Genomic DNA, 15,274 nt, shown 5'->3' with positions numbered 1-15,274 from the left:
TGGCTGACAGCTGCAGATTGGAGACTGCAGTGCTTCATCCCCACTCCCTGCCCCTACACGAGCTTTGCTCAGCAACCTGACCAGCCATGGGAAACCCCCTGCTGCTGGTACACCCCTCACAGCCTCTCTGCAGGCTCTCCAGTTACCACCAGAGAAAGGTAGAGCTCTCCTGCAATAGAGAAGCAGCCAGCTTACTGATCATGGTGGTGCCCCCAGCCAGCGCAGCCTTGGTCCCTTGGAAGAAGTCATCAGCAGAAGTCATCCCCTGCTCCGGCATCTGGAAGCGGGTGTGAACATCAATCCCTCCAGGAATCACCATCCTGCCATGGGCTTCGATGGTTTTCACTCCTCCGGGCACGATGAGATTCTCTCCTATTTGCCTGGTACACAGGTTGCAAACAGGTCAGACAGACAGCAGACGAGGCACACGCTCTGCAAACACACACCCTGCTGCTTAACCCGGCCACTGTTTTCCTTTTCCATATAAAGCAAAGCACAGGGCTGGCAGACCCAGCTGATACAGTTTTATTCTTCCCCTTGAAGCAGCTGCATAATTGAGAGCAAAGCACGCAATTACATCAGGACCTGGGGGGAACATTAGGTTTAAGAGGAAGGAAAAGCCGGAGCCACGCCGGCAGCCAGCTGGAGAAGGGACCAAGCATAGCAAGCAAGCAGCTCTGCTAGGACAGGAGCAGGTCACCAAGTGGCAACACAACACCCAGTGCTGGCTATCCAGCAGCAAGATGGATGTTAACACAGGTTTGGAAGCACAGACAGAACTTTGGCCTCTGTACTTTCCTTCCATGCGTAAATATTATGTAGCTCCTGCACAAACAGGAAGGAAACACAGTGCTGGTGGGAGCTCCTCTCACCCACTGGTTGTGAAAAACGCAATGGTGGGTGACATGGGGCAATTAATGAGCTATTGTGGCTGGCTCCTCTATCTTCTAACCTTGATGACCAAAGCACATGTGCTGCCTGTGAGAGCCAGAACAGGAAAACTCCTTGTTTGTAACCTCTGGCTCGGCTGCTTTTTTCCTAAGTGCAATTTTCCTAAGAAACCTCTGATCTATTTAACGTGCCAGAAATGCACGTTTTGGGAATGCAAACACAGAAGTGTGCTGCGAAGAGGTATGTCCACACAACAACAGCATCCTTATTAACTCAAAGGGATTTCAGACTGATCCCTGCATCACTGAATTGCAAAAAACAGCACTGCAAGAGACCCCGAGAGGTCACCTCAGTCCAATTTCCTGCCCTAAAACAGAATTAAAGGCATCCGGGTACTGAATCCTGCATTCAAAATGCCTTCAGTCATAACTCAGCTCACTGTACAACACAGATAACTCCAAACATATGTGCCATCTCAGCATGGGGCTGTTCACATGGCTAAAATTAAGCACATCTAAAGCACCTCCTTCAAACCACGCTCAAATGCCACATCAGTTTGGTTGTGTTTTTAAGGTTCCTGCATTGATCAGTGTGCGTGTGTGTGAAATACTCACTTCTCTTGGCAACCCAACCCAACGCACTGAGGGCCCAAGCACTGCCTTTCCCCACACTCCAATCACAGCATGCCATCACGTTCACTTACTTGATGAGCCCATCTTCCATGTAGATGTCTGCATAGAAAGACTGGTCGTCATTGACAATCTTCCCACCTTTGATCAGAAGACGATCACTCTGCAACAAAGAAGCACACAGCAATTCCTAATTACACTGACAGTCTGCAGTGTCACCCCTGAGATGAAAGAGGAAGGCTGGAAAGAAGCCCTGCATTATTCAGGAGTCAGAACGCAGCTCCATCCATCGCCGCGCTTTCAACTGCAGAGATAAAAATGCTTTGTTTCAGTGCAAGTCCTTTCATCGTGCAAACGATTCCAAGGAATCAGAAGGGAAAAAGGCATTGGATTGAGGCTTGGCAGGGCTTCACTCAGCCCTGCAGCACCACCATCACCTGCAGCCAAAGCAGTGCACAGTGCTCTCCGGGGATGCGTAATGGCCACCGTGCTGCTGTTTCCAATGCCTCGGTCGCATGCAAAGTTTCCCGTGTGCACCCACAGGCTGCAGCCACCACTCAGCCAACTGTGAGTCAACGGCTGTCAGGGAAATGGCCCACAAGTCTGTTGCCAGGGGTTACACCACACAAACAAACCCCGTTTGTCCAACTCGGGGACGTTTGGGCGCAGCGGATGCTTTTACTGCCTGTCCAGATCACTAGCGCATGATCGGGTGGAAAACAAGCCCAGATGAGCAAAGCAAGCTGCAAAGAAGGGCTTTAAGCACAGCCTCATTAAAACACCCGCAGACTGGGAGGCAGCTTGGCAGGAACAGAAAGGTAGCTGTGACAAGGCAGCTGCTGGGCACTGTGTTTGATACACCGCCCAGGCACTGCAGAGCTGTGCTTGGGGACACAAGCTGGAAGTGACTTCTGTTCTGCTGGCTCCTCCATGCCTGCTATGACCTATGCTTCAATCGCAGTGCATACAGAGATGCAGCACTGCATTCGATCTGCACTTGGCCCCAGTGCAGCACTCTGCCCCTGTCCACCACATGACAAAGCTACAGCACAGCGTGGTGATGCCAAAAGTGACTGAGAGAAAGGGCAGAAAGCAGAACAGGAACTCAGAGCTGCCTCAAACTTAAGCAAATGGATGCATGACAGCACAGCTCAGAGCCCTTATTTTGAATTAGGTCTGACAGAAGAAAGGAATCGAGCATTCTCCCAGGGAGCTCATAGCAGGAGAGCCACATTTTCAGCGGTCTGAGTGCTAAAACTGCACCAGCTCCTAACTGACACCCTTAGACCCATCCTTTATGCAGCAACTCCAGAAGACATTAAATGCTTCTCCTTCCCCCTCCCTTTTTCTCCTCTTGCTGCAATTGAGAGCTTCCCCCAACAGCGCCTGCTTATGAAAACCAACACACCAAAACCAAAGGAAAAGCTGAGATTTAAGCACAGGAGCAGCTACAAACACCAACAGGGCCAAACAAATGAACTCAGGGCGTGAAAAGCCGCCCTCCCCCCAGTGCCAGGCAGCAGAGCACTGCCCTGCATGCTCTCCATTCCCAGAAGCATCGCAGTGTCGGTGCCCACCTCCAATGCCGGCTCCCCGTGCTGCTACAAAGGCTGCAGCTACGGGGATGGGTCGAGCTTTGGCCATCCGTGTCACGGGCAGCAGAAAGCCCAACATATGGCAGCAGCGAGGGCCCAAAGCACATCACGGACCGCTCACTTGGAGGATGCTCTGCTGCTAACTGGGGCTCGGGAAGGCTCTGAAAAGAGCACGGATCCTTCTGCTCATTTCGGCCGAGACAAAAGCAGAACGCAGCACCTGCACGCATGGATGCGGTCTGCAGCAAAACGATGGGAACGGGGCTGGGCTGCTGCCCTGCACGGCGCACCCAGCACGGAAATCTGAGCTTTCCGTCATCACAAAAATGCGTCAGGCGGCTCCCGGCCCACGGGAACCATCGCCACACCGTTATGTCCCTGCGGGCATCCTGCCGTGCGGGTCGGAAAGCTCGTATCTGTCCCTAAAAACACCTCGACGGGAGGCGAGGGCAGCGCTGCTGTCACGGCTCGGAAGGCGACGGCGCTGGGTGTGTCCGCGGGGGGGGAACCGACGGAACGGCCGATGTCCGCAGCGCTGCGATGAGGGGAGCACCCACCTTACGTAAGGAAAAGTTGGGGCCGCAATACCTGCCCTACATCGGCTCCCGCAACGGGGGGGAAGCGAGGGAGGGGCTTTACATAACGGCGCCGGCCCCGCTCCCCCAGGATCGCGTTGCGAGAAGCTTCTGGGGAAGGGAAGGAGGGATCCGCCGGGTTGGGGGCTGCGTGTCCCCGTCCATCCCCCGGCGCAGGAAGGGCCGCGCACGGCGCTGATCTCATTACCCGGCCCCGAGCCCCGGCTGCCGGCACACAAAGGGCTTTAATCCCCGCGCACCCCTCCCCCTTCCCCGCGCCCCCCACTCACCGTGATCCGCGGGATGTTCTTCTTCCCCTGGTAAGACATGGTGCGAGCTCACCTCCGCTCTGTTTATCCACCTATTATTATTATTTTTTTAAATAAAGAAAAAGCAGCGGGGCGGATGCTGTATCCCTATTGTCTCGCGTGCAGCAAACGCTTCCCAAAGGGGAAAAAAAAAAAAAAAAAAGAAAAAAAAAAGAAAAGAAAAAAACCAACAGAGAAAACAATACCTAAAAAAAATAAAATAACAACGATCGGCCAGAGCCCAAATCACTGCGATGCTACGGGAAGGGGCGCGGGGTGCGCCGGGGAGGCGAGCGCGGCTCTCCGCAGCGCAGACAGCAGCACCCAGCGCCGCGCTGCCTTTCTTCGCTCTGCGCGCAGCGCCGCGCCGCCCCGCCCCGCCCCGCCCGCGCAGGGAGGGGCCGAGCGCCGACACCGCGCCAGCGGCGGAGCGCGCGGCGCATGCGCAGAGAGCCGCTCTTTTCGCTCGCTCCCGCCGGCGCGCCGCGCCATTGGCTGCGCGCGCGGCGGGATGCAAATGAGGCGCGGGGCGAATTGGCGCAAAAGGGGGGGGGGGTGGTGGCGGGAGACGCCCGCGCGGCGCCGCGCTCCGGATCGGCGCTGCGGAGGGGCGGGGGGCACCGAGCGCGGCTCCGCTGCCGGAGGACGCACCGCCCTCCATCTTCTTTGTCCCACCCCGCCCTTCTGCCTTAGCGGATGAAGGGGAAAAATAAGGCGCAGCCGCTCCCGGCTCTTTCATATCCCAGCTGACAGCTCTGCTTTCTCGCCAAGGTGGAAAACGAAGCCCCTTCCTGCAGCCCACCGAGCTGCGTGCCCGTGGGGCCGATTCCTGCCCTGTGCTGCACTCTGTGATTTCCCTGTCCCTGTCCTTGTGCTCCTCGGGCCGGCATTTAAGGAAAGGAAAGCATCGGGCAGCACATCTCCATCCTTCCTTGCACATGCAATACAAAGAAATGGGTCCATGGCTGCAGGGCAGGGCAGGTGTTGGGAACCATCGCACACCTATCATGCCTTCTGGAGAGCCCCAACACCACAGAATCACTGAATGGCCCGGGTTGGAATGGACCTCAAGGATTAGGAATTCCAACCCCTCCATACACACCACATGCAGGGCCGCCCACCTCCCCATTTAATACCAGCCCAGGCTGCCCAGGGCCCCATCCAACCCGGCCTTGGACACCTCCAGGGATGCGGCATCCAAAACATCAGCCCGAGCCCACCCGTGTTTGGGGGTCAGGACAGCCCCAGTAATGACCAACCAGCACTTACCTCCTTCCCTCGGCCACGTGCAAATTCCACATCCCACAAAGCAAACCAAAGCTGCTCCTATGGCACAACAGAGCGCTCCTTACATACCCAAGCTGCTCACAAGCCTTCACAATCCTGCTGCAGTTAATCATTACAAAAGCAACATCTGTGCAAGCAGATGACTACCAGGACCTTCCATGTGTGTTAGTTCACAGGAGCCTATGAGGGAAAAAGAGCTTTTCCTGAGTATAGGTGGGGCAGCAGGCACTGTTTAAATAGCTAATATGCCAATCAGTTAGCATCCAATTAGTAGCAAATGATAAAGCGTCTCATCACGACAGCAGCAAAATGATTAATTTGTTAGCCTGCCGGGTTTTATTTTGATTAGAACTGACAATATTAAAAGGGTTATATCCTGCATCTTTCTCATCTGCACTGATGTTTGGAAACCTCGGCATATTTCTGCTCAGAATGTGGACAAAAGCACCTACACCACATCCCTACATGTAGGCAGTGCAGCTGGGCCTTTTCTCTCTTTAATGCTGGTTTTGCTCCTCACTTTTGTTTCAGAATGGCTTCTTGCCTTTGCTTGCCAGGTAATGGAGTGTCTGCAGCTATCAAGGAAGCCAACAGTAAGAGTGAGAGAGCATCAGTGCTATGATTCTGTGATCAAAGCAGCAGATCTGAGACGTGCAAAGCCCAGCTACCATCTCAAAACCCTGCCCTGAGAGCAGGAAATTCACTGCAGACAAATGAACACAGCTATGGGTGTCGGAAACCATCGATCTCCAGCACCCACTTGCATTCCTGACCAGCTCATTTCTTCTCCAAGCTGTGAAGCAACAGCACTGGTAGCAGAAATGGAAGCACCTCTAAAGGAAGGAGGTCGGCAACACACTAATACTCCTAAAGCTATTCTCACCTGCTCAAACATATTTAAAATACTTTTTGGAAAGGTAATCCTTACTGCATGTGGGCCTAATTTGGAGCAGAAGTTCTTGAACTTGGAATATTTTCCATAACTTGGATCCAATCATGACAAAAAGAAATAATGAATCTTCAGGTGACTCTGAGCTTTTCCTTCCCATCACCGAACTGCAAGAACCTGGGTAGCACAGAATAAAAGAAGAGATTAAATGGCTGGAAACCATGATTGTTTGATATTCAGCATCTACACAGCAGCGAGTTTTAAAATCTCCATGGCTCAGTGTGTACCTCAAGGACCAGAAGTGCACCTTTCCCTGAGATAGATGTAACTGGGAGGGATGAACACGGGCGAGCAAAGCCAGAGAGCGACGTCCAGATGAGAACAAGTGGGAACTGAGCCTGGTCATACAGAGATGCACCACCACGTCTCTTACGGAAGCCGATTCATTCTCCCAGTAAAGCCACCATCTGTGTATAAACCCTTCCCATTCAGTCAGATTTAGGAAGATGAACCCTTATGAGAAGCCAGCTGCAGGAGTCAGCTCCTGGGTTAGCAGCAGTGCACTGGGCTCCATAAATCCTTGCAGCCTCACATCCAGTCTCACTGCCGTAAGGCTGTGCCGTTACCTGCTGAGGTGCTGTGATGTTCTAGATAATGCTGGCACACTGGGTCTTCCATAGGTCTAGGAGAGGGCCAATAAGGTGCTATAGAGAATACTCCAATCTTCCTTGCTAGAATAGAAGCATGAAGGCCAGCTGCCCAGCCCAGTGCCCCGGCAGCAGTCACTGCAGTGGTGGAGGAACCCCAAAGCAACAGAAATACCTTGAATTATACAATGTGAGCACAGCTTCACTTAATGGCAGGGCAGGGGAGGAGCGCATCGTGCCCACTGCCAGCCCGACCCTGACTGCATGCAGAACAGTTCTGGGGTAAAGGAATACCTCTGTCTAAATGTGCCTTCTGGAAAGGTCGAGAAGGAGAAGTGCACAACAATAGGAGAGTCTCGGAGCAGCAATAAAACAAATCATCATCGGCACGAGTGGGGATCAGTCTCCATCAGCTCTGAATCTTAACTTCGCATGGTCTGTGGGAGAGCACCATGCACCTAGCAGGGAGCATCATTCCCACAGTGGAGTTATTGGAAAAAAATACCAGAAGAGTCTCTTTCTTTGTGGCATTTTAGTGTCATTGCAACAAACCCCACAGAATTTCTGCAACAACCAACTGCTTTTACTCCTACTGAATTCTTAAAGGTCTCTCCAGAAGGACGCGTTGCTGGGAAGTCTTAACACTCAGAAATGGAAATAGACATTTAAAAACGCAACAGAAATAGGGATCAGAGCTGGACTGAAAGCATCCCTGGAAGTATATCTGAAATCCTAGCACTCGTGCATCGACAGCCTCTCCATTTCCCTTGGCTGCTGGCTGCTCACAATCCACGCTCCCTGCTGGGGAATCGCCCGCTGCCCACGTCAGAAAGGCTCTTCTTATTGCACTGGGGGCAGCAGGACTGGGCTGAAGGCTTCAAGCACTCACTAGTCAGGCTCTCGTTTTCTCTCTTGATTCTGCCATGCCCTTTGCTGTGTTGGCTCTTAGTCTCGATGACTTCAGAAGTTTCCTATGGACCAGCAGTGCTTCTTGTTGAGCACTGGGAAGACGAAATGCAAGCTGGTGCATGGCAGGAGTATCAGAGAATGACAGAATCAGATGATTCGATGAGATAGTGCACTCTGTCTTTCCTAAAAGGCTACCAAAGAATTGCCCTTTCTTAATCTCTATGAATTAAATTCAATTACAGACATAAACTATCCTCACCAATGGGCGTCTTTGCTTTATTATCCTACAGGAGAAAATCAGAATTAAATGTCATGCTATGGAAAAGACCATGGGGTCAACTGTGAAATCATGCAGCTTCTGAGAGAAGTGACCTTATTCTGAATACACAGCATCTGAGTTTGTGAGGGGAACAACTCACTTCGCAGCCACACAAATAGGTCAATAAAAAAATGATTCACAAATCACAATTAACTGCTCCTCCCTCACATCCAGGGCAAAGAGATGAGCATCTCCAGCACAATGGTCCAAGAAACAGCTGTTCTTGGTGATTTACACCATTTCTTATCATTCCTTCCCCGTCCCCAGAAATACAGGCCAAAGCCTTGGGCTCTCAGCTACCACTCTATCAGCCAGCTGTTCCCACCTGTAGGGTACAGCACAGTCATCACTCCAGACACAGAAACAACTCAGACCTGCATTCTCCCCCCTGAAATCAGTCCAGCTCTCCAGGAGGTGCACTGAAGAACAGGGTAATGCATTTGTATGTGAATCTTACAGCAGCAAAGTTTGATATTTGTGGTAATTTGCCACAGCTCTGCTCCTGAATGCCACCCTTTCTCACGGGAGGCGAGGGGCAGAGCTACAAACCGCTCCATGCCTGCTAAAAACAAACTGCTCGTGTCAGATGAGCCCCAGCACTGGCACAAGGGTGGCACACAGAGCTGCCAGGCTCCACTTCTATCCCTGTTTCACCAGGTGCTGCAAAAGCCCAGACCTCCAAATGAGTTCTGCTCCAAACTGGGAGGGATAGGATTTGGCCCAAAGTGTTTATGTTTTCCTTCCAAATAAATTGGCCTCGTATCAAAGCCCTCTGCTCCTCTCTGTGTCAGGGAGCGGTAGCGGCGGATTCCTCGCATAGCACTGCAGACCACTTGGTGATACGCTCACTGGGCACACAGTGCATTCCAGCTATGCATGCTGATAGCTCCAGGGGAATCTGAGAAGTCGGAGGAATGTGACATTTGTGCTCGTTATCATTTTTTTTCCCCCTATGGTTTATTTTTCCAGTAGCCGGATAAATTATTGCGATCCATTGGAAAGTCGTGCAAGTCGTCCTCCTGTGTAATTATTTTGCGAGCAATATTGTTGAAACAAGACTGAAGAAATTACAGGCATTGTAGCAAATTAAAATCCTAACTGCATTTGCAGCTGTCTGGAACGAGGCCTTTGTTTTACACAACAGTTCCATCAGTGCTCCAGTCTGTGGTTTGCAGCACTGAACTGTGCTGTTATCCACCACTCCTCTCCAGGAATGACCAACCACGACCCTGAGAGATTGAAGGCTTTAGTGAGAGCTGCACCCAAAGCTTCAAAGGCTTTAGTGAGAGCTGCACCCAAAGCTTCAGGTGCTTTAGGACTCTTTCCTCTCCTGCCAGCTCTAAAATAAGAACATTTTCCTAGCCTACTTTTGTTATTTTGATTTATCATATGTATGTAGCTTTTTTTTCTGTTAGACCAATGGCTTGCACTCAGTGCTCTACACATCCCAAAGGCCTATGGACTGGTTTTAAGAGAGCAAAAGAGGGTGAAGACAATGGCTTATCACACAGGAGATCACGTGGATAGGTTTAGCAACTAGAGATGGGTGGTCCCAGGGCCTGTGCTTGGGTTGAAGGCTCTTAGGACCTTTCAGGGGTTGATAGGACAAGGGGAATGGCTTTAAACTGAGACAGGGGAGGTTTAGGTTGGATATCAGGAGGAAGTTTTTCACCCAGAGGGCGGTGAGGCACTGGAACAGGTTGCCCAAGGAGGCTGTGGATGCCCCATCCCTGCAGGCATCCAAGGCCAGGCTGGATGTGGCTCTGGGCAGCCTGGGCTGCTGGTTGGTGACCTACCCATAGCAGGGGGTTGGGACTGGATGAGCATTGTGCTCCTTTGCAACCCAGGGCCATCCTGTGATTCTATGATTCAGGCTCTGTAGAAATGAGATTAAAGCAGCCATGAGCTTACTGCTCCCTCCCCCAGCTGTTGCATGTTGGTCGTCTCATCCAAGCAAAGCAGGGTTCGAATGTGACATCCTCACTACAGCAGTGTTGGCCCAGTGGAGGCCAGAGCCTCAAAGCACAGAGCAGTGCTCCAACACTGAGCAAACAGCTCCAGGACCAGGCACTAACCATCCAAACAGGGACAGTGAGAAAGATTTAAGGCAGGAGATGGAAGTGTGGTGAATTCTGCAAGGCGGGGAGCAAACTCACCTCATCTCCCAAGTCATCAACCTGTTGACTGGGCTGTGCTGCCTCGTGAGGAGCTGCTTAAACTAAGACAGAAAGCCTTCCTGCTGCCTCTAGAGATGATCTTAACCCTGAATTATGAGGCAGCACGGCCCAGAGGCAATAAGACAAGGCTGTGATAGATGCCTATAGAATACCCCAGACAGAATAGGCACAAATAGATTTGATTACCCTTATCTGTGCCTGCAGAACAATATACTGCAATTTAACGTGGAATAATTACATTCCTTTCTTTATCCTCTGGAAAGTTAAGACCTCTGAACAATAAAAAAATAGCTTGTCGTTCTTGCTTTGTTAATTACTTCCACGGAGATTAATGCAAGATCTTTCTATAGAGTGACAGAAAGGATGACTGTGCTTTAAACCCATTTGGATCCAGTCACTGGCTACACACTTCCATGTATCTTCACTGAACACAACATCCTCTATGCCTGTATGTATTTTCAGCCTCGAGCTAAAGAAAATGAAGCATTAAGACTTCTAGCCCATTGTAAAACATTTCATATAATTTCAAGGTCTTATCTGTAAGAATACTGCTTCTTTCCACTGCAATTTAGATTCACATCACATGAAAACAGCATCCAGTCAATGCAGGTTTGAAAATACTGGGCCAAATTCAGTTGCAGAATTTCAGAAGGCCTTCAGCATTTCAGCTCCTACCTGATTTCAATACAGTGCTGCCTTTAATGCCATTTCCTGCAGCATTTTTATTTTACTGTATTTGATCATTTCGTAAATGCATTCCTACTAATTGCACTGAAGCAAAGCCAGCTTTACCTGCTGAGAATCTAACCACTGATTCAAGCTATAGATGCAGTCAGCTGGAAAACCATTAAAGCTAAAACACTCTCGCTATAAAGTGCCAATCCATAGTAAGACTAATAAAAGTCTGCACTTACCCAAATGCACACAATCCCTCACTGCACAAACCACTGGCACCAGTGCTACACAAAGGTAACAAGAAACAACTCCAGCGTTGCACTACCCCATCATTTCACACCTTCACAGTTAACGTTCTATGATAAACCTTAAAAATAGAACCAAAAGAACCAAAAGAAAACCCTTTTACAAAAACGTGATCACTGTTCTGTGTAGATTTCTGATTTTTTGCCATTTTATACTTGCAGATTTTAATATCCTGTACCCCTCAACCACACTGTAATTCATCTTTTCAGAATGAATACATTACCTGTTTACATTTGCATCTTTTAGGACATCAACACACCAAAGTATTCCAAATTAGTCCTGAAAACGTCCCAAATTGTAAAACCTTTGACTTCCCAAGATACATAGGCCTTTATTCCTAAGGTGCTCTTTTGCCAGTCTAAGACAACTAATTAACCATGGAGGGTGAGCAGGATCATAACCATATTCAAACCATGCCACAGGTCTCAGTAGAGGCAAACTTCTGCTTGACCTGATGAGAAGAGGCGTGGAGCATCACCCACTTCTAATTAAAGGCTGATGTGTAGAACTTCTGAAAATCAGGGCCTACCTTTGTGATCTCACAGTAAACCACAGCTGTTCACACACATAAACGTGTCTGGATGGAGCCCTCAGGTTACTGCAGTAGGAAAAATCAGAGAAGGGTCTGACGTGGGGAGGACAGGACCCCAGCAACGTCCTGGTGACATTTCACATTTCTGACAGCAGGTGAAACCAGGGAACGAGCCCATATTACAAATTCCAGACAAACTCCCACCTTTGTATGCAAACCGTATCACTAGTGAAAATCAAGAGGCTCATCTCAGAAGCTCAGAAGAAAGGAATGCTCTTTAAACCCACTGGGGCACTACTCAGTGAAACTCTATCCCAGTACACTACTAGCAATTTACCAGTTTACTGGTTGGTGCTTCATTCATTCTAGCTCTTCTAGGCTACGCACAGGAGCCAGAATCATCAGAGGAACACACTGAGTATTTCATGGCTCAGATATGAATAAAGCCTGCTTAAATCCATTTATGGAGGGGGGAAAAAATTGTGCACGGTCAGCTTGAACCATGTGGCTTAAAAGGCTTTTGCCTCAGGAAAAGGATAGGTTTATTATACCATGACACATACAAAGAGAGAAAATAGCTTCAGGAGTCTTAAAGGATTGGGAGGAGTTCAGTAGATTTCTTAAGAGAACACCACATTCCTGCTAAAGTCCTGGCACGTTTTCCTGAGGCAAAAATTGCCCCTGTAGCCAAAGGCCTTCATCAAAATTGGTACTGAAATATAGCTCCCATGGGTCACTCGGAGTCTCTCCTCCCCTGGGAGGAGGAGGAGGAGTGCATTGCTGAGCTTCCCCTGGAAGAAACCTGCAGGGAATCGATCCCTGTAGGTGGAGGCTCATTGATGTTCTTTTGCTTACAATTGCGTTTCTGTTCCCGTGAGCTGCATTCACTAGCTGGGTGGGGCATTTTGCTACCGTTGTGCTGGGGAAACAAAAAAAGTCAGTCTCTGCCACCAAATGGGAAGGCAGGGCGGGGAAAGGGAGGGTGTTTGTGTGTGCAGGGGCTCCTTTCTTCTTCTGCCCTCCTCCCCGTGCACATACACACACACCTGCAGAGAGCACAGGGATAACATTAAAGGTCTGCCAAGAAGGCTGTAGTAGAGATGCTGCTTCTTAGGGGAAGACATTGACCACTACATACATGCAAGTGACAAAAGCAGGAAACTGCAGGGTGGAAATGATACATCCCTCCTGCAGCCTACTGCAAGTTGCATCTCTGTATCAGACACACACACACACATGTGCACCCACCTTGTCATTCAGGTTCTGCAGTGCCTCCTTCCCAGTGGCACTCCTGATCTCCACCTTTCTTCCGAAATCAACAGATGGTTCCCCTCCCTTCCCACTCTGTCTGGAATAGACAGACTGAGCATCTGGACCCAAGTGGGCGACATCCTTCTGCTTTGCCACCACTTTGTTAGATCCGCGGCCCACCGACAGGGAGTCGAAGTCGATGGTCTTGTTCTCCAGGGAGCCTTCCACTGGGCAGAACATGCCACAGAATTTCTGCCGGGGCTTCGGACTGCCCGAGCCCAGGTTTTTGAAGAAGGCTGGCACTTCTTCCTCCTCGCCCTGCCGGCCAGACTGCTTCTTCTCAGCCATGGCTCGTGTGATCTCCCTGCTAAGGGGAAATAACAACAGCGGTAACCAGGAGGATCCTTCACACACACAGCACACACACACACACAAGCAAAAAGAGGAGGAAAAAAAAAAAAAAAAAGATCGCTCAGGGTCCTAGAGACACGGCAGCATCAATTGCAAAGGGCTGTGCCTGGCAAATCCCCTGCCCCCATCGATACAATATCGAGTCTGTGGCTCGCTCTCTTTTCTTTGATGCAGTGCAAAGTTGAGGGAAGGTTGGGGCAGATCCTGCTGCAATCAAGGGAGGAGGGCTCAAGTTCCCAGCATCCAGATGGGGAGGGAGGGAGAAGGAGAGAGAGAGAGAAAAAAAATCCTCACTCTGCAGCAGAAACTGGGGACTGATCCGGAAGTGATGCGAGTGGTGAATTGGCAAATGGACTCGATCAGGTTGGAGCAACAGCCCCCATCGATGCTCGCCGCCTCCTCCAGCGCGCTGCTATCGCTACCAGTCGCGGAGAGGCTGGCGGAGCCCGAGTACCTCCCGCACCTCCGGAGGCGTGTTCCCCACGCGGGGGAGAAAGGATCGCTTCCTTCCTCCCACCACCCTCTCTCCTACCTCCCCCAGCCCCGCAATGGTGGAGCCGGGGAGTGCTCCGGGAATCCTATTGTTCCTCACTTTTCTCAAGGCAGCGCAGCCGGAGGGCGGGGAGCGACGGAGATCGCGGCTGGGCTCCTGGGGCCGGCGGGAGGCTGAGCGCTGACTCATCTTTCTGGGGTTTGAGGCATCGCTGGTGCCGGGCCTCTGATAGTCCCTCTTGGGGGGGGAAAAGGGGCTGATGGATGGCACTGGAGAGAGAATGAAAAAGAGAAACAGATGGGAGAGGGGTGTGGGAACCGAGGGAGAGGAGAAAATGAGCCGTTAACCAGTACTTACCTCGCGAAAGCAAAATTAGTGACCTAGCAAGTCAATTAAGCCTGGGCAATGCCAGAAGCCCCCCAGCCCTCCCCCGGGAGGGGCGGCGGCCCGCAGCCGTGCGGGGGGGGGGCAGAGCAGCAGCGGCCCCCGCCCGGCGGAGCTGTCCCTTCAGCACCACCCGCGCCGCGGGGCCCGGCCGCCTCCTGCTGCGGCAGCCAGCGGGATCATCGCCGGCTCGTTCCGTCGGGTTTGTCGCTAAACAGAACGGCCCCAGAGGGTGCCGACGCCGAGGGAGAGTTGTCCTGGTCGTTTCTATGGGGTATTTTCTGCGAGGCCGGGTGAGATGGGTTACTTGGGAGGAGAGATGCTTTTTTTGCAAAGGTAAGCGGTGAAGCGCACACCGGTGTTGACTTGGCGGTCTCCACCTGATACACGTTATTAACACCACTGACTCGGGCCCTTAAGGCTAATCCATGTGCAGTATTGCTCTGAATCAAGCTCAATCACCAACCTATGTATTACTATGCATTATTCATTGATATGCATCTTTGCACATGCACATTAAATGGTAATTTAGAGGCATCTGTGTCCAAATGGTTACCAAGCACCTTAGCAAGACTCAGACCCCAAAAATATCAAAAGCAATAAATAAATAATTTTTAAAAAAATCTCAGAGCTCTCTCTCCCTTTGAGCAACACCCAATGCATTTTTACCAATAGGTGGATGGAGAGAAAAAGAATCACCCAAGGTCACAAACAAGTGAAGCCCCATAATAAATGCACAACACAATGCATTAAGACTCCGGACTAAAAGGAAAGAAAGAAGCCTGCAGCTCGGCCTTGAAGGATGATGGCGATGTGCTCTGGTAACTAATGAAGGAGGGAGCAGGCCTTCGATAGACGCCCTTGGGGGAAAATCTCCAACCCTTCCCCTTCTGGGACTTGGACAGAAGATCAGCCAGGCTTGTGGTCACAAGGATCACAGGTGCTTTGCTGGGAATTGGAGGCCAACATATGGTCTCTCAGGTACCCTGAAGTCCT

At 50.8% G+C, this 15,274-nt stretch overlaps 1 protein-coding gene across 4 annotated transcripts in view; it reads right to left on the bottom strand.

Annotated features, from left to right (window-relative positions):
- DPYSL2 (dihydropyrimidinase like 2) overlaps positions 1-14,152 on the bottom strand; it is a 44,589-nt gene extending 30,437 nt beyond the window's left edge. Inside the window, exons 1-4 of one of the 4 annotated variants that reach the window (XM_090125409.1) lie at positions 13,994-14,152; positions 12,988-13,357; positions 1,595-1,683; positions 196-380 (exon numbers count right to left, since the gene is read on the bottom strand). In XM_090125409.1, coding sequence (XP_089981535.1) covers positions 196-380; positions 1,595-1,683; positions 12,988-13,338 — 625 coding nt within the window. In that variant the 5' untranslated portion in view covers positions 13,339-13,357; positions 13,994-14,152. Of the gene's footprint in view, positions 1-195; positions 381-1,594; positions 1,684-1,957; positions 2,131-3,980; positions 4,374-12,987; positions 13,358-13,695; positions 13,856-13,993 lie in introns of those variants that run through there. The other 3 variants (XM_031608074.2, XM_031608072.2, XM_031608073.2) reach the window with 3 other exon arrangements.
- Positions 14,153-15,274: the final 1,122 nt, after the last annotated feature.

The sequence above is a fragment of the Phasianus colchicus genome, chromosome 27 (genome assembly GCF_987193195.1).
Source record: "Phasianus colchicus chromosome 27, bPhaCol1.hap1.1, whole genome shotgun sequence".
Lineage (NCBI taxonomy): Eukaryota > Metazoa > Chordata > Aves > Galliformes > Phasianidae > Phasianus > Phasianus colchicus.
This window is presented reverse-complemented; position numbering and strand designations above follow the sequence as displayed.